Consider the following 19,817-nt stretch of genomic DNA (forward strand, 5'->3'; position numbering starts at 1 on the left):
CCTGAGAGAGATGATGTGAGCATGCTTGGGCTCGGAAGATAAAATGCAACTGTGCATAGTGTAAGTACATCCCAATTGACTATCAAGACCAGATAAATATCAAGACCTTAGCTTTATTTTTCATTCCTCCTCTTAAATCTACCAGTCTTCATGGATTTCCTGACAGTGTGTCCAGTTAACCTTCACTCGAGAGAACGTGAGAGCTTCCTGCTTGCTTAAAATCGCAATTAGTTAAGCAAACACCAGCAATATTTCCAGCCAGCCGCAATGCCGTCAGAGCAGCTGATTAATGGCCTTCACATGAGGGATTAACTGGTTTCAAACGGGGCAACAATGCGCCCATTAAATCCCATCAGCAGTGTCTTGTGGACTGCAGCGAGATGAAGGTACCTTTAGCCCTCTAATGGCTCAGCATCAGCTTGTAATAATAAAGCAACAGAGCAATCTGGCCTAGGGTTTGTTTGGTTGATGACGAAGGAGCCATGAACTGTGATTTCAGCTGAGAGCCATTATGGAAACTCAACGAAAGGTGGGAGTGGAGAGCTGGCCATGGCCTTGTGTCTCACACAGGATGAGGAAGATTAGAACACTTAAGAAAACAACAGGACTGGTGTGAGAGATCACCAGGAATTCCAGGTCTTTAGCATTGGAGTGCTTCTTTTATAACTGTACTGTTGGGTCACTTGTTGCTGAAGCCTGGGAAAGAGGCTTTTGCTTGAGTGCTACCGGTCTATGAATTATAGCTGCTTTTTAACTTGTTTTGCTGGTCTGTTTGATGGGTTTAAAGGACTTTTGGACACATGTCAACGGGTCAGGTAGTAAACCAGCTGGACGATTAGACAGATGGATGGAGTGAGTTGTATTTTTGTGAGTTTATCAGAGGTAGGAGGTATTCAGTGTACTCTTTTTAACAAAAAAAAAAAAACATATACACAACAAAGACATCAGTCCAGCTGTGTTTTTAAACCCTCTCATTTTTGTATTACTTTATATAAATGTTAAAAAGATACAGTTTTATTCAGGAAGTCTATTGAACTCCTTTGTGAATAAGAACGACACTAAATTGAACTGAAAGCCGACTTCAAATCTCATATAAAAATGGATCCCACTTTATATTACAGGAATAGTTCACCTCAAAATAGAAAATTCTGGACTCTTTTAATCATCTTCCACTTGTTCCAAACCTGTTGAATGCCAACAATGTTTTTTATTTGAAAGACTGGTAGCTAAACCTATTGCTATATACATTTTTGGAGAGCGCCTAATACTTACCAAGAGCTGTTTTTTTTTTTGTTTTTTTTTGCAGTTCTTGTTTTCGCAAATCCACCATAGGCTTCTGTGTATGCTTGTTCATACCTCTCAGATTTCTCTCACGAGTGCATTTCGCACCTGCTGTTCTCGTGTAAATCCACCAGAGGCCACTGTCAACTGACTGACTGACCGACTGACTGCCTGACCGATCAACTGACCCACCTTCCTTTTTCCCTAATCCCAACCAATAGTTTTCAAAAGCACAGATTGACCCCATTTTAAAGACTAAATGCAGCCATATGTAGTTCTGGCAACAACATTTGCGATTTCAAGAAATCTTTATAGCAGGGGTGTCCAAACTCGTCCTGGAGGGCCGGTGTCCGGGAGAGTTTAGCTCCAACCCTAATCAAACACACCTAAACCAGCTAATCAAGCTTACTAGATATACTAGAAACTTCCTGGCAGGTGTGTTGAAGCAAGTTGGAGCTAAACTCAGCAGGACTCTGGCCCTCCAGGACCGAGTTTGGACATCCTGCTTTATAGGGTTATGTTTTCAGAATGAGTCTATGTTATTTATTTTCCTTCCACAGATATGGCTACTGAGAACGCAGGTTTCTGCACGCTCAGTACTGCAATTTGTCTCCCGTAGTCACGCGCTTTGCTGCAGCTGAGGGCCGCCTTTTCATTAAAAAAAAAAAAAAAATTTGTCTATTTTACACATTAGCCACCAGATGGCGCAAAAAACAAACACTTTTCCATTTACTTAGTTGTCATGCTTGTTTCATTGCATGAACAGTATTTGTGTGCGAGCACTCGATTCAGCTCCTTCGATGCCTCAAGCGGCTGGATTTCTTTATTTGTTTTGGAGATTATACAAGTATAGATGTATACATATTTGTTTTCACTTATAAATACAGCACAAAAAAATACAAATAAAAAACAACGTCACAAATTACATGCCCACTTTTGAGGGCTCAACACAATTTCATAGATCTAGATAAAATAGCCTACGCAATATTGAAATCATTTGTACGTCAATAGCTATTGGTTACTGATGTTCTTAAAAATATCTTTTTTTTTGGTTCAGTAAAAAAAAGAAAGGCTAACTACTAATATAAATGGACTGTTTGGTCACTTGGAATATAAAAGTGTGAAATTTATTTATTTTATTTTTTTTTTACAAAATGTAAATTTTTTCCATAGAATTGTTTTTACATTGGTGCATGTTCACCTCAAAATAGAAAATTCTGGGCTCTTTTAATCATCTTCCACTTGTTCCAAACCTGTTGAATGCCAACAATGTTTTTTATTTGAAAGACTGGTAGCTAAACCTATTGCTATATACATTTTTGGAGAGCGCCAAATACTTACCAAGAGCTGTTTTTTTTTTTTTTTTTTTTTTTTTTTTGCAGTTTTTGTTTTCGCAAATCCACCATAGGCTTCTGTGTATGCTTGTTCATACCTCTCAGATTTCTCTCACGAGTGCATTTCGCACCTGCTGTTCTCGTGTAAATCCACCAGAGGCCACTGTCAACTGACTGACTGACCGACTGACTGCCTGACCGATCAACTGACCCACCTTCCTTTTTCCCTAATCCCAACCAATAGTTTTCAAAAGCACAGATTGACCCCATTTTAAAGACTAAATGCAGCAATATGTAGTTCTGACAACAACATTTGCGATTTCAAGAAATCTTTATAGCAGGGGTGTCCAAACTCGGTCCTGGAGGGCCGGTGTCCGGGAGAGTTTAGCTCCAACCCTAATCAAACACACCTAAACCAGCTAATCAAGCTTACTAGATATACTAGAAACTTCCTGGCAGGTGGATGTGGTGGTGTGTGTGCGCCATTGCATGCAAGTTTTTTGTATTTATAACCACCTTAGAGAATATTGGGGGTCGCGAGTCACTGGTATTGTTATTTTAGGGGTCACGTGCTGAAAAATTTGGGAACCCCTGGTTTAGCCAATATTAGTACAGTACTGTATGTGCAGAGCTGTCAAAAACACTTCCAGCTATCTTAGATGTGCTTAGTTTGTTCCTTGCCGTTAGTTTGTTCCTCGCCACTGTCACCACTGGCTTGCTTGGTTTAGGACTTGTAGAGCTGTGCATCGATGGATTTGCTTTTCAGTGTTTGGACTATCAGCAGTGAAAATTAAACCACACAGAACTGAACTAAACTGAACTTCAACTCTAAAACCGAACTGACACAATTTCAATCTACTAGCATTTCTTAAGACACAATCTACACTGTTAAAGCGCTATAGAAATAAAGATGAATTGAAAGATGAAATTTAATTTGTTATGGTAAATATATAACACAACAGCAACACAATCCTGCACATTATACTACCCTCTACTGTAGCTTTTGGAACAGATCTATTGTGTGAGCTTGAGAAAATCATCAACTCTACAGAAGGTGAGGTAAAACACAAGTCAAAAGGTCGGCTTTCGGAAGTAAAAGGACATGCTGAGCTCAGATTGCGTTTCATCTGTCCCAGAGGCACACAACAAGACTTCCTCTTCCCCCTTCCACACACAGATGACCTTGGAGTTGATAGGACAGCAGCCAGAATCCCACAACCGCAGGTCAGGGGAGTCCTTTATGTAATGCTTAGGGACTTCAGTGGGTTATAGTGTTACAAAAGTGTACAAGTAGATACTGAAGGCTCAGCCTGAACTCTGATTGAAGTCGACACGCGGTGCATAACTCAAACACAGGATGTGGAGGGACAGAGTCGGAGACGCCTCTCTGGACGATAAACATAAAGGCTCGTCTGCGTTCACTCATCATATACATTTTATCACATGTGATCGTTCCTATAAATCATTGGATTTTAGTAGGAGGCCGAAGGAGTAACCGAGAATAAAAGAAAAATAGACAATACTCCCAAAGAGCTAGATTAAATTCAACCCAGTCCTGGAAAACACTCACACACACTTAAAGTCACACACATACACTAAGGCCAATTTAGTTTGTTCAATTCACCTATGCACGTCTTTGGACTGTGGGGAAACCGGAGCACCTGGAGAAAACCCATGCAAACACAGGGAGAACATGCAAACTCTACATGCCAATTGACCCAGCCGGGACTCAAAACGGCAACCTGCTTGCTGTGAGGCAACAGTGCAAACCACTGAGCCACTGTGTCACCCTAGCATAAAACTCATTTATTTTTATTTTTATAATTAATAAATTAAATAATTATATATATATATATATATATATATATATATATATATATATATATATATATATATATATATATATATATATATATATACAGTTGAAGTCAGAATTAATAAGATTAAGATTTTCTCTCTGAAAAAATACAGCTTAAAAGGTCTAATAACTTATAATAAGCCAAATTAAAAAAAGACTTTCTCCAGAAGGAAAAATATTATCAGACATAATGTGATAATTTGGAAAATATTTAAAAAGAAAAAAAAAGAAGATTTTTTTTTTCTTAATTTAAGAATTTTTAAATCATTGGACTAGAAACAAGACAAAAACTAAAAAAAAGTAGGATTTTTTTTTTTTTTTTTGCAATGAAATGTTAAAATGTAAATTAATAGCTTTCCATTTATGTAAGGTTTGTTAGGACAATATGTGACTAAGATAAAATTATTTTATTATCTGGACTGGAAAAAAAATAAACTACTTTGTGTCTTATTTCAAAGTACATTTTACTATTGGTTGAAGTGAAACATTTATGGTTTCTGATTATAACCTGTTGTTTTCAATATGCTTAAAGCAAAAAAAAAAAAACAAAAAAAAAAACAAGGTAACCTTAAAAACATTAGTTTTTAACTATTTTGGATTTAGAATTATATTATTAGTTAAATTGAGAAAAACTAATAATTTTACCTGTAAAAAAATGCAGTATTTTTAAAATTTTGGTTTAAAGTGTATTTTTTTCACTGTATAATAAATAAATAAATAAATAAAAATACTGAGAAAATCACATTTAAATCTGTCCAAATTAAATCCTCAGCAATGCATATTATTATTGTTATTATTATTATTATTATTATTATTATTATTATTATTATTATTATTATTATCGCTCTTATATACTTACAGTAAGATGTTACAAATGTTGTACAAATGTTACAAAATTATTGGTTTTTAATAGACAGACTGAAGTAAAACGGGGGGGGGGGGGGGTAAAATAAAAAGCAAAACTCCCAACAAGCCACCATAAAACTGATCTTTATTTAAAAAAAATATATATAATAATATATTGAAATATCTTTGTTCAGCTTTTTTAGGACTTGGAGGAGCTCAGAAAATTATTCTGCTTTTTTTTTAAAGCTTATTACTCCACAATATGCATCATCTGGCTCATATTCATGGCCACATTCTGAAAAAAATATATATATTAAACCATAAACATACTGTAAAGGCTTGTCTGTGTTCTGTCACCATTTACATTTTATCACATCTGATTGTTATAATAAATCATGTGAGTGTGGTAGTCAGCTAAAGGTGTAAACCAGACTCCAAAAAAAAAAAAAAAAAAAGTTAAATAAAATAAAGCCCAAACTCTTCATGAGTTCACCTCGGTCCTCAGGGCACAAGAGTGTTACAGATGATCCTCACAATTGTAATTTAGACTCGTGAAATTACTCTGAGCAAACTGCGGTGCCTTGAGGTGTAAATGAGTACCAGAAAGGGCAAAAACACACAAATTCATCATTCCCAGCAGCACATCAAAGAGAGCCGAGCAGGAAATTTATCTCCCACTAATACCACAGTAATGTGTTTTCACTCAATCTGTCTGGTGGAGTTTCTCCTGTTCTGCTCATAATGCACGTATTGAACAGAAACAAAGGAGGCCATTATATTCCTTAACAATAACTGTGATTATATCATTAAAAAGGTGCTATGATTTAATTATATGAGCCAAAAAGTGCTTGAGGCATTACCATCACACATTGTCATATCTATTTTCTTCTCACTTTATTGCTTCAACAATTTAGATATTATGTATTACGTTACATGTTTCATTAAGTAGCAAACGATAGCTTAAAGATTAAGCACAAACAGTTTCTTGATCTAATGATACTATGAAATAATATAATAACATGTTAGTTATTTAAACAAGGATTTTGTAAAACTAAAACACAATGTACTGTAACAGAGCATTCGTAAAATGTGATTTTGTCAATAAATCAACTACTTGATATTTAACAAAGCTAGTTTAGCAAGTTAGTTGTAGCTAATGATTATGTGTGCATACAATTTGAAATGTAAATAAAATGTGACATTTATATTATTATTATTATTCATTCATTTTCTTATCAGCTTAGTCCCTTTATTAATCTGGGGTCGCCACAGTGGAATGAACCGCCAATTTATCCAGCAAGTTGGGAAACATCCACACACACACTCCTACACTACGGACAATTTAGCCTACCCAATTCACCTGTACCGCATGTCTTTGGACTGTGGGGAAAACCGGAGCACCCGGAGGAAACCCACGCGAACGCAGGGAGAACATGCAAACTCCACACAGAAACGCCAACTGAGCCGAGGATCGAACCAGCGACCCAGCGACCTTCTTGCTGTGAGGCGAACGTGCTACCCACTGCGCAACTGCATTGCTTTTATATTATTATTATTATTATTATTATTATTATTATTATTATTATTATTATTATTATTATTATTATTATTATTATTATTATTATTATTATTATTCATTCATTTTTTCATTTTCTTGTCAGCTTAGTCCCTTTATTAATCCGGGGTCGCCAGAGCGGAATGAACCACCAACTCATCCAGCACGTTTTTACGCAGTGCATGCCCTTCCAGCCACAACCCATCTCTGGGAAACATCCACACAGACTCATTCACACTCATACACGACGGACAATTTATCCTACCTAATTCACCTGTACCACATGTCTTTGGACTGTGGGGAAAACTGGAGCAACCAGAGGAAACCCACATGATTGCAGGGAGAACATGCAAACTCCACACAGAAATGCCAACTGACCCAGCCGAGGCTCAAACCAGCAACCTTCTTGCTGTGAGGCGACAGCACTACCTACTGCGCCACCGCGTCGCCTCCACTGTTCACTCTTATGTTTTTATTGCAATAGGTTATAGTTTTAAAAGTTATACTGCATTATTTAATATGAATTAAAGTAATGTTTTTTTTATTTCTTTAAATACTAATAAATAAATTAGTAAATTACCCATGGCAACTTTAATGTAACATAGTCTGGTATATTTACTTTCGGTTCATGGCCCATAATGATAATGCAACTTGCCTGTTTTAATTTTGTGCCAGGTGTTTGATAGGGCACCCAGCTAGCAAACTCATGTGGCTCAACTCCTGCCCACACCAGACACTTACATCCGGCCCACGTACTGCATGGAATGATGGCTCTAGGGTGGTCCTCTCCTGTTTGCCAGATCTGGGCCACAAATAAGCCAAAGCAATACCACATATTAGCCAGAATTCAATTAAATGAACCAGAACTGACCCTATTCTGGGCCACAGTTTGCATTTATTCTGGCCCAGATCTGGCCTATTACTTCTAATAATGGATTAAACATTGGTAAACATCAGTGAATTATATTATTTCATCACAGGTTGTGCCTCACTTCATTTTGTTTTCTGTAATGAACAACTTTTCAAGTTCTTAAAAGTTACAGCAGCTCAAAAGAAATTTTATAATAAGAAGTTCAGGGCTATGAGCCCAACTAAAGCAAACACTTTTCTCCATGATGGTGACTTTAGTGTATGTGGTCAACATATGTTTTAAGATAACTGGGCCACATTTGCCATATCTTCTCTGGGCCACTATAGGCTAATGACTGCATTAGCCAGAGTTTACTGTTCCTAATATTTGCCAAAATTGGCCCAAATATGTTTTAAAATAACTGGGCCACTTTTTCTATATTTTCTCTGGGCCACATTAGGCTCACAGCCGCAATAGCCAGAGCTTACTGTGCCAAATATTTGCCAAAAGGGGCTCACATATATCTTAAGATAACTGGGCCACATTTGCATTTAAACCAACACAATCTCACGGCAATTCGTAACTTTTTCATTTGGTGGCTAATTCGTTTGAATTCGTACGATCTAATTCGTACAATTTAGTACGATTTGCTTGGGTTAGGGGTGGGGTCAGGTGCCAAGCCTCCTTTTTAAAATCGTACCATTTCGTACGACTGAACTCGTACGAATTTGTACGAATTAGCCACTAAACTGGAATACTTAAGTTTTCTCGTGAGATCAGGCTGTTTAAACCACACATGTGAACCACTTTAGGTTTAGACCCCAATTACCTTTAAATGATTATGCCACATTTTTGCCAACTGTAGCCCACGTGTCCTCCATCATTCGGGCCAATTTGATCATTTTGCACATGGGCCACATTAGGCTCACATTCAGATTACATTTTGCCATAAGTGCCAAATCTTTGCCTTAAATGGCCCATGAATGAATTTGAATCTTTGTCCCCCTTTGCCATTGTACAGGTGGGCCACTTCAGGCTCACATTCACTCTGTCTGGGCTGGAATACCACCAGTGTCGCATAACTGCCTAAAGTGGCCCAAATTTTTATGCTATCTGAGCACTTAGTCTAGTTATTTTCAGTTAGTGTCATGTTTTGCTCTATTTTTCAAGGTTTTGCACCAGCCAGTTTGTTTGAAATGTAGCGACAGCACAAATCCCCGGAGAGGCGAGCACTAATTCAGAGAAGTGGAATGAGGAATTGCCCCTTCGCTTTGACAGCCACACCATAAATATTGACTCTAACAAAAATGCTACATTTCCTGCAGGCCTCCTGCCGTCTGCACGTTTACAGCACTTTCTGACAGCTTTGACCATTCACAATCCACCCTGTTTGACTCTGGCAGGTGCAGCATGCTTAAACTTGAGTAGACTTTCAGTTTTAAGGTATAATTCTCACTATTAACAAACCATTACTTATGCTTTTGCCTCAATAAACTCCTAACTCGCTGCTTATTACAGTTCTTTTCAGTCGCTTTGGTACATTTCTCAAATCCAATTTGACATTTGCAAAAGAGTAAGTGCATAGCAAAACACCATGGATTACCTGCAAAAGCCAGTCCCTTCCTCAAAATACTTCATCTCTTAAAAATAAATATCTGTCATTGGACTTTTCAGTGCCATCAGAATGACAAATTTATATGTCAATGTGTATAGATAGGACAGTAAAATTACTTAGGGTGCTTTCACACCTACACTTTTGTTTCGGAACGTGTCTCGATTGCCCAGTTAGCGCGGTTCGATTGGCATATGTGAACGGGGCAATCGCGCTCTGTTCCGCGCCAAAGTAATCGCTCCGAGATCGCTTGAATGAGGTGGTCTCGACTCGATTGAAACGAACCCTGGAGAGGTTCGATTGCAGTGAGAAAGCGATCCGATCCGAGTGCGGTTATATCACAGTGTTTTATGGATATGTAATAGGCTTACGGCCATATGAAGAGAGAATTATGAGTATGGCGGGAATTTTCGCGTGTCTCCGGATGCCCGCAAACGAGTGATGATCTCCCGGTAATCTCGCGTCTCCCTCCCAGTCCTCAAATAGGCATCGTCGCGCACCTTTCTTACCCCTCCCCACCGCATCTCTCCTCAGACACATCGCGCGCGCACCCTGTCAATCACCATCAAACCACCACCTCTCCTGACAGCTTAGTGGAACGCTGCAAAATAAACTCTGACCAATGTGAGGAGAGTTTACTCGCACGTGACTTGTTTTAGCTATTTTGGTCCGTTTAGAAACTTTGCAGTGTGAAAGCGAACCGCTCCAAGAGCAAAGAGCAACAATGTAACATTTATAATCTCTGTTTCGGAACAACTGAATCGATTCACGGGTGTGAAAGCACCCTTAGTCATGTTTTCAATGTAACAGTGCAGCCTTGGGGATGTTCTGATGTAAACTATCGCTACAGTTTTGATTACTGCTGAGGAAATAAAGGAAACACTTAAACAGCACAATGTAACTCCAAGTGTTTCCTTGATTTTTTTGAGCAGTATATTATAAATTTTCGGGTACACCTTTTACAGTTTTTCTCAATTGCTTTGGCTCAATTTTCAATTAAAATGTTTATTATTCGAAACAATAAGTTAACAATAAGAACACTTAGCTTCGCTCACTTCAGAGTGGCAGGATGATGATACATGGGCCGCTTTTTTAAGCAATGTTTATAGGCTATATTACAGGGTGTGATGCTGCTTGGCAATTTTGGCAACAAACATTTTAGATAAAATTCGGAAATGTCTGTTATTTTTTATTGATGTATCAATAGGATGTGAGGTCTAGTTACCTACCTATCCTCACTCGCTATCCTTCAGCTTTGTCCCTGGTTTATCAAGGGTCGCCACAGCAGAATGAACAGCCATGTATTTGTTTTACACAGCGAATACACTTCCAGCTGCAACCCAGTACTGGGAAACACACTCACATTCACATTCACACACACACTTATACACTACTGTCAATTTAGTTATTTATTATTCACCTATACCACATGTCTTTGAACTGTGGTTGAAACGTGTACTTTTTACTTTTGCATATTTTTGAGGAGGTACTTCTTTACTTTTACTTAACCCATTTAATCCCAAATTTTTCCTAGAGATGACATACCTAAATTGTTGTGGTATTTGTCATTTCATTTGAATATTTGTGTAACCTGCTGCATAAAATTGCTATGTTTGTCATTTTTGAAAGTGAGCCAGACATTTTTTACCTCTTGTTAATGGAATAAAACTAATTAAGTTAAATCAGTCTTTAAACCAAAGATTGTGACCAAAGATGAAACCCATTTTTTCATGGAATTTTCAATAACTTTTTTAGAAAATTGACATTGAGTCTTTAATATCCTTACACTGCAAAAAAATGCTTTTCTTACTTAGATTTTTTTGTCTTGTTTTTAGTCCAAATATCTACAAACTCTTCAATCATGAAGCATTTTCTAGGCGTGCAAAACATATTGTCTTGTTTTAAAATATAATATGTCAAAATGAAGTGAGCTTTTCCTTAAATTGAGCAAAATAATCTTGTTTTTCGATTTGTAATAAGATTATTTTGCGTACCCCATTGGCAGATTATTTTGCTTGATTTAAGGAAAAACTCACTTCATTTTGGCAGATTATTTCTTTAAACAAGACAATATGTTTTGCTTGTCTAGAAAATGAACTTTTAGATATTTGGATTAGAAAGAAGACAAAGAAATCTATGTAATAAAAGCATTTTTTGCAGTGTAAGGATATGAATGACTCAATAGCCCCTTTCACACATACAGACCTTTCCGGAAAATTGCCGGCAATTTTCCGGAAAGGTTGTATGTGTGAACAGGTCCTTTTTGAAAATACCGGTAAATTCGTTCTGGCTATTTTCCGGAAAGAGAAGTTGTAACATTACCGGCAATTTGCCGGAATGCTGCGCTGTGTGAATGCAGAAGAAAGATTACCGTAATAAGCGCGTGCACGTCTAGAACGTGCTGAAGTGAGACGTCTGCTTTAGCCAATCACAACAGTCAGACGCATTTACATCCGCGCGATTTGTGAGAATAAAAACCTTTGAATATTTTTCCAGACACATTTAGCTGCTAGAAGTTAGTCAGATCACGTTTATATGTTCTTCTTTATGCCAACTGTGTAAATAATCATCGATGAGATGCTTATGTTTGTTTACCTTCAAGCTTCAGCCTGTGAGCGCCTGCACACGCACATATTATGAACATCTCGACATGCGAAAGTGATCCTGCGAAAGTTGTTCACAATATTGATCATCCAAAGAGTTTTTAATTTAGTCAAATGTTTACAAATACAAGCGCAGCCGTTTAACGCTCATTTGTGGTGAATGATGTCAGAATTTACCGGTATTTTGGAATGGATGTGTGAATGCTCTTTTCCGGAAAATTTCCGTAACGTCCTCGCCTGTGTGAACAGCGCTTTTTTTGAATATACCGGTAAAGTCGTTCCGGAAATTTTCCAGATATTTACCGGTATCACTGTGTGAAAGAGGCTAATGTCATTTTTCTAAAAAAGTTATTGAAAATTCCGTGAAAAAATGGGTTTCATCTTTAGTCACAATCATTAGTTTAAAGACTGATTTAACTTAATTAGTTTTATTTCATTAACAAGAAGTAGACAATGTCTGGCTCAATTTCAAAAATGACAAAAATAGCAATTTTATGCAGCAGGTTACACAAATATTCAAATGAAATGACAAAGTATAGAATTAAATTATAGAGTCAATTATTTTAAACTTCATTATTAACTGAAATAAATACCCAGCTAACTAAATTCATGTGGCTCAAATCTAGCCCACACCAGACACTTACATCCGGCCCACACACCGCATGGAATGATGGCACTTGGGAGGTCCTCTCCAGTTTGCCAGATCTGGGCCACAATTAAGCAATAGCAATATCACATATCAGCCAGAATTCAATTAAATGAACCAGAACTGACCCTATTCTGGGCCATAGTTTCCTTTTATTCTGTTAATTGTGGTCACAGTTGTGACCAGTGGGATTAAATGGGTTAAGTACAAAAGTGTAGTCTGTACTTTTATATTTACCAGAGTTGTTCTAAACATGAGTATCTGTACTTCTACTTAAGTGAACGATGTGTGTGCTTTTGCCATCTCTGCACTCAAGCGGTTCTCAACATATTTTTTCTCTGTTGAACACAAAACAAGATGTAAGAATGACATTATTGACATCCATAAACAAAAAGTTTTTTAGACTATCTTCATTTGCATTCAAGTAAGAAACTGATTTAGAAGAAGTGAGGAAAACAAGTTTTTCGGGTCAGGTGTTGGAAAACTCCAGCTGCTCCACATGTGTGTTCTGCATCTGGCCAGGTGCTTTTCATCTGAATGTGAACACTCTCCAGAGACTCTGGCAGGGTTAGGCTGCCTCTCACCTGAGCTAATTGGCCCTTAAGGGGGGAAAGTGTGATATTGCTCGAGCCTTCAGCTCATTCTGATGGACGCATGGCATGGTAAAGGTCTAGACGAGTGTGTTCATGTACACTACCTGACAGAAGGTCACCTATCCAAGTTTTAGGAACAACAAACAATAACTTGACTTGATCATTTGATTTCAGAAGTGGCTAAAATGAAAGGCAAAGGCCCCTAGATTATGCTTATTTTACCAAAATAAAATATGATCATGCCTTGATTTTTAATTATTTAATTAGGACAGTAAGGTCTGACTTTGCTTAGCCAAAAGTCTTGTCACTTAACAGAAATAATGTGCAGTATAGAATATAAAGTCATGGTGCAGTGGAAAATGAATGAATATCGTGTAGGACTCCCATGAGCATTTCTGCAATGACTCAAATAACTTATTAATAAAGTCATCTGGAATGCCAAAGAAAGCATTCAGCATTTAATTGTCATTTATAAGGGATTTATAAAGCATAAATATTCCTCACTAGATTAGGTTACAAAACTGGATGAAGTTGAGTTAATAAAGCATGCATTTACATACAAATTAACTACTATTATACGCCTAAATAATAAGATATACACATGTTAATTTGAATAGTTTATTTATCATTTATTTGCACTTTCTGGATGACTTTTAAAAAACATCAACTCCTCTCAAATAACTGGTTAAATGATGAAATACTTAATTTAGTAATGAAATAATAATTGACAAAGTATGAAAATACAATCAAGCACATTATATAGGCGCTTATACAGTTGAAGGCATTTTTGGCCCCCCTGCTTATTTTTGTCCCCGTTTTCTGTTAAACAGAGAGCAGATTTTTTTCCAACACATTTCTAAACATAATAGTTTTAATAACTCATCTCTGATAACTGATTCATTTTATCCTTGCCATGATGACAGTAAATAATATTTGACTAGATATTTTTCAAGACACTTCTATACAGCTTAAAGTGACATTTAAGAGCTTAATTAGGTTAACTAGGCAGGGTTATTAGGCAAGTTATTGTATAACGATGGTTTGTTCTGTAGACTATCGCAAATAAAAATTAGCTTAAAGGGGCTAATAATTTTGTCCTTAAAGTGGTGTTTAAAAAACTTAAACTGCTTTTACTTTAGTTTAAATAAAACAAATAACTTTTTCCAAAATAAAAAATATGATCAGACATACTGTGAAAATTTCCTTGCTCCTTTTCAGCCCTGGAGTTTCAAGCCTTAGACCGGCCCACCTCAGTTCACGACTATTTTAAAATAATGTCATTTTCAATTCCGTTTGTATTGACTCTGTCATGTCTTTTTCAAAGAAACAGCTGCTGTAGAACTTTTTGTTTTTCATAAATATGATAACATTAAAGGGTCGCTAAATCTCCAACACTCTTTTTTAAATCATCACAATGTCATTTCCTGCAATATCTGAATATATATTCTGTGAAAAATTCTTTATAGATACCCAGTCCTTTGTAACGATCATTCATTCATTAATTTTCTTGTCGGCTTAGTCCTTTTATTAATCCGGGGTCACCACAGCGGAATGAACCACTAACTTATCCAGTACATCTTTATGCAGCGGATGCCTTTCCAGCCTCAATCCAACTCTGGGAAACATACAAACACATACTACGGACAATTTAGCCTACCCAATTCACCTATACCACATGTCCGACTGTGGGGGAAACCAACGCGAACGCAGGGAGAACATGCAAACTCCTCACAAAAACATCAACCAAGCGACCTTCTTGCTGTAACGCGACAGCACTACCTACTGCGCCCCTCCTTCGCCTTTATTTGTAACAATGGTCACACAAAAAATAAAAATAAAACATGTACACCAACATAAGTAACCCAAACAGTATTATGTGTCTTAACACTAAAAATATAAATAAATAAATAAATAAATAAACAAATAAATAAATAAATTAATTAATTAATTAATTAGTAACTTAGGTTAGATTTTAACTAACGGCGGCGTCGTGACACAACATGCTACCCTCTGGACTATACAATGGCGATGTTATGCTGGTGTGGTTGGAATAATGAATAAGTATTGCACTTCTATATTAATGGCTTAATCTTTTTCTCCCCTTTTTAGATTTCTGATCAAGCTATGTCAGATTTTTTACATTTTTTAGGTGCCGCTGTTTAAGGTCGAACGATTGTTAAATTATCATCAACCTGCAGGCTGCATTTTGCTCAAGGGGCTGCGAGAAAATAAATAAAAAGAATGGAGCTGCGGCAAAATAATGAATAAAAAGAGTGAGGCTTTGGTCAAATAAATAAATAAATAAATAAATAAATAAAGTGCGACTGCTGAGAGTGCAAGCAGCTAGCGTCACGGGCCTTGCGGCCAAAAAACAGACCAGTCCACTGGGAATTCTTCCGGTTATCCCGATTAGCCAATGCTTAACAGATAATGACAGAGATAGTGCTTAAAAGATAAAGATTTAACGGTAACACTTTATAATAACTACACAATATAAATCATTTTTTAAGCATTAGCAAATAGTGAAATCATTATCTGTTAAGCATTAACTCTACATTAATAAGCATTAGTAACTAGTTTCGTTTAGTTAATAGTTTATAACTGCAGCTACAAATGCTGTATTCTTGACTTACAAACATATTTAAAATGTGCTTAATAATTGTAATTTCATACTTTGTTAATGATTTATTTTTTATTACTAAATTAAGTTTTGCATTATTTACAAACCATTTGTATTTAAGAGTACTTGAGGATTTTTAGGACCATTCAGAATGAGTTAGTAAATGATTAATAAACTATTGAAATCAACATTTATATGTCTTATTATTCAGGCATATACTAATAGTCAACTAATATGTTAATAAATGCTTTATTAACTCAACTTCATGCAGTTTTGTGACCTAATCTAAAGTGAGGACTATTCATGCTTTATAAATCCCTTATAAATGACTATTAAAGGTTTCAGTTAAATTCTAAACAGGAAAAATGACATTATTCATTCCTATTCATTTAAAGAAACACAAATGAAACTGTACTTCAAATGAAAAATACATTTTGCGGCCTGATCTGAAATAAAATCACTGTAGAGTTTAAACATTACATCTTATTATATTGTTAAATTATTATATTGTTTTTGTTGTTTTATTCAGTTTTATGTCGTACTTTGATACTCCTGCTATCTGGCAATGTTTAAACTAAACAGTAATTTTACTTTTTAGATAAGATTGCACAGATTATCAATTATTTGATTCTGAGCCTTTATTTGTCATTTATAAAGGATTTATAAAGCATGAATAGTCCTCACTTTAGATTAGGTCACAAAACTGCATGAAGTTGAGTTAATACAGCATTTATTAACATATTAGTTAAGTATTAGTATGTGCCTGAATAATAAGATATACAAATGTTTATTTCAATAGTTTATTATTCATTTACTAACTCATTCCGGATTGTCCTAAAAACCCTCAACTACTCTTAAATACGACTGGTTTGTAAATAATGCAATAATTAATTTAGTAATGAAAAATAAATTATTAATTAATTATGGAAATACAATTATTACGCATATTATATAGGTGGTAATAAGTCATAAGAATACAGCATTTGTAGCTGCAGTTATAAACTGCTTACTAACGTTCATTAATGTAGAGTTAATGCTTAACAGATAATGAATTAATTAGATGTTAATGCTTGGTAAATGATTCATAGTGTGTAGTTATTATAAAGTGTTATCGAATTAACCATTTGCTAATGCTTAATAAATGATTCATAGTATGTAATAAATTGTTGCCGAGTTTTTATTCTAGTTACGCTCTCAAACTTACTTATAGGGCCTTCATTTGTACACAGAGAAATCCAATTTAACAAATTGATGTTGAAACAATATATTGTTTAGGAAATAATAAATACAGGCAGCTCTTTTTATATCCAAAATGACATGATCAAGCCATAAAATATATATAAAACAACTTCAAATGCTAAAGTTTTCAACATCAGAATTTATCAGAGCACAGTTCAAGCTCCCGTAATGCAATTTATAAACGGATAATCGAAAAACACAGATGTACCACAAATTGCAGGCAACAGTGACTTAATAAGCAATTTAATTTAATTGTATTTATTTTTTTAATAGTCAATGCATGCTAAGGTCATCATCACCCAAGGTGATGATCTCATTTATTTATTCCTGATTCTACGGTACACTTCTATCTGCATCTCGCGTTACACATCTGGAATGACGTCAGTCTCTAACTTAACCTTCACTGAACCACTTCACATAAATAAGCTCTAATCAAGTGGAGTGTGTGTGTACATGGTTTAGTCACAGCACTGAGGTGAAGGCAAATAAAACACAGGGCCGTTCGCATGCTCATACTCACAGTTCACTGAGGAAGTGCAGGTTGCGGAAAGCGTTGGGCTGAATCTCGCTGATATTGTTCATGCTGAGATCCCTAAAATCAGAAACCAAAAATAGAAACAGAGGAGTCAGTGGCAATGACAGTCATATCAGTTACTAGTATCAGTTACTAGAGTTTTCAACATCATTAGCGTTGCATGATCCTTCAGAAGTCACTCTAAAAGGATGACTGTGTGACTGAGTTTCTTTTCGGATTACAATAAGAAGAGTTGTGTTTTCATTTCTGTTTTTTTTTTTTTTTATATAGAAGAAAATTCAAAAGAACAGCATTCATTTTTATTCATTCATTCGTTCACTGTAAGATTTCAGCCACGATTTTGCCATCTGAGACAAATTTGGGAAATCCTAAAAGATTCCTGAAATCCTAGGCTAAAATCTGTGATCTTTGATCGGTGGTTTGACATGTTCACAGACAGCCGATTAATGCCCATTGTGATCAAATATTTCCTCTGATGAAGTTCTAGAAACATCCTCGCAGGTGTGTTGAGCCAACCCACATAGCAAACTGACTTGGCCTAAATGTGGCCTCATTATGGCACTGCTGGTGTGTTGCTGGCACTGTCGAATGTGGGCCATGCTTGGCAATGAGGGCACTGCATGCGTGACAGCAAACTACATTTGGCAACCCGGGCTCATTGTGGAAACGCAGCCCCGCGGACGTTTCTGCAGACTGTGAAATACGTCCCGGGAGGTACGTATTCGAGCAGTTTTTGTGGATCCGCAAGAGGCCGCTGTGCACGCTTTTTCGTGTCTCGAACGCCTCTCGGAATCGACCGTCCGTCCGACTGACTGGCTGAACAACGATCGAACGGGCGGCAAGCCAATCGGCTGACCCAGCCGCCCTCCTTTTCCTCCTCCTTCCCTAAACCCAAGCGACGGTTTGTAAAAGCCGTCCAGAAAAAAAAAGCAAAAGCCCTTGTCTTTGATTTCGACTGTGTTTTCAGATCTCGCCGCGTTCTCGCCCTTATTTTTTGGATACTGTTTTTCATCTTCCCTGATTTCTAGAACCTCTCTCCCCCGGACTCGATCCCCGTCGTCCACGTGGCCGGCTCCTCCTCCTCCGGGCCTCCGCTCCGCTGACGTAACGTTGCGGGCTAAGCGGACAAATTGGTTGCAGCGGGAAAGCACTCCACACTGAGGCAAGCTGTCAGCCGGCGAGCGCGAAGAGGAGGAGCGGAGCGACGTCACACCGCCCCGCAGCGTTCGCTCAGAAAAAAAAACTAAACGCGGCGATACATACCTCCGGCCACTTAAATCGCTGTCTCCAGAAATTTCCACAGGGCTACGTTTCCAGAATGAGCTTGGCTTGACATTTGGGCCAGTTGTGATGGGAGGTGTGTGGCCCAGATCAGTCTAGCGATTGTTCACATTGTTTAGGTAACATTAGGATGGGTTATGGCTCAGTTTTTAGGGTTTCTGGTGAAAGGGTGGTGTTGATATGGTTAACTTGTAGCTGAGAATCGGTACCAATAATAAATCTGTTTGGGCCCAGTTTAGGGCCCGTTAAGGGTAATACATTGGCTGAAATTCGGGCCGGTTATGGCCCATGTGTGGCCCTTGTGTTTAATCCAGTTATGGGTCATGTCAGGACCGTCATTCTTTGCGGTACTTAGGCCGAGGGAAAAGTTAAAGTGTGGCCCAGAGCTGGGCCAGAAAACATTTGCTATGTGGGAAGTTGGAGCTAACATCTGCAGGACACCAGCCCTCCAGGACCGAGTTTGGACACCCTGGTTTATGCATTCATTAATTTAACGTCACATATTTTACTTTCTAGCCAAAACAGACATGGATTTGATTATTGATCAACATCCTCAATTAAGGCCTTATGACATTCGCTAAGCATTAAGAGCAATCAGGACGGAAAACTATGCAATATTGATTATCCTTCTCGAGTAATTTTGAGCAATCCAACACAGCAGATCTCAAATTTCAAATAATACAAAACAGCATCAATATAAGCCTTGATTACAGCCTGTGAAATCTGGCATTTTGCTTTTTATTACAGATGCCTCTCTCAATTTCCCATTCAATTAATTAATAGACTGCACGGTCCTTGTGGTGATTACGTGAACAAATCTGAAGCCTTTATCAGCATTGCTAGTTTCTTCCATTCAATCATGTTGATTATAGAAACACCTTGATTCAGAGACCTGGACAGTGTTTGGATCGCTTGATGAGAGACTCTGAGTTTCTGAGGTTTATTCAGCCAAGAAGCCCCTGAA

General features: G+C 37.1%; 1 protein-coding gene across 2 annotated transcripts in view; it reads right to left on the bottom strand.

The window, feature by feature from the left end:
* The window catches only part of lgr6 (leucine-rich repeat containing G protein-coupled receptor 6), a 157,125-nt gene that overhangs the window by 71,584 nt on the left and 65,724 nt on the right, over nt 1-19,817 (bottom strand). For both annotated transcript variants that reach the window (NM_001423839.1, XM_073937934.1), the window contains one exon: nt 17,558-17,629. In NM_001423839.1, coding sequence (NP_001410768.1) covers nt 17,558-17,629 — 72 coding nt within the window. The remainder of the gene's footprint in view (nt 1-17,557; nt 17,630-19,817) is intronic.

The sequence above is a fragment of the Danio rerio genome, chromosome 23 (genome assembly GCF_049306965.1).
Source record: "Danio rerio strain Tuebingen ecotype United States chromosome 23, GRCz12tu, whole genome shotgun sequence".
Lineage (NCBI taxonomy): Eukaryota > Metazoa > Chordata > Actinopteri > Cypriniformes > Danionidae > Danio > Danio rerio.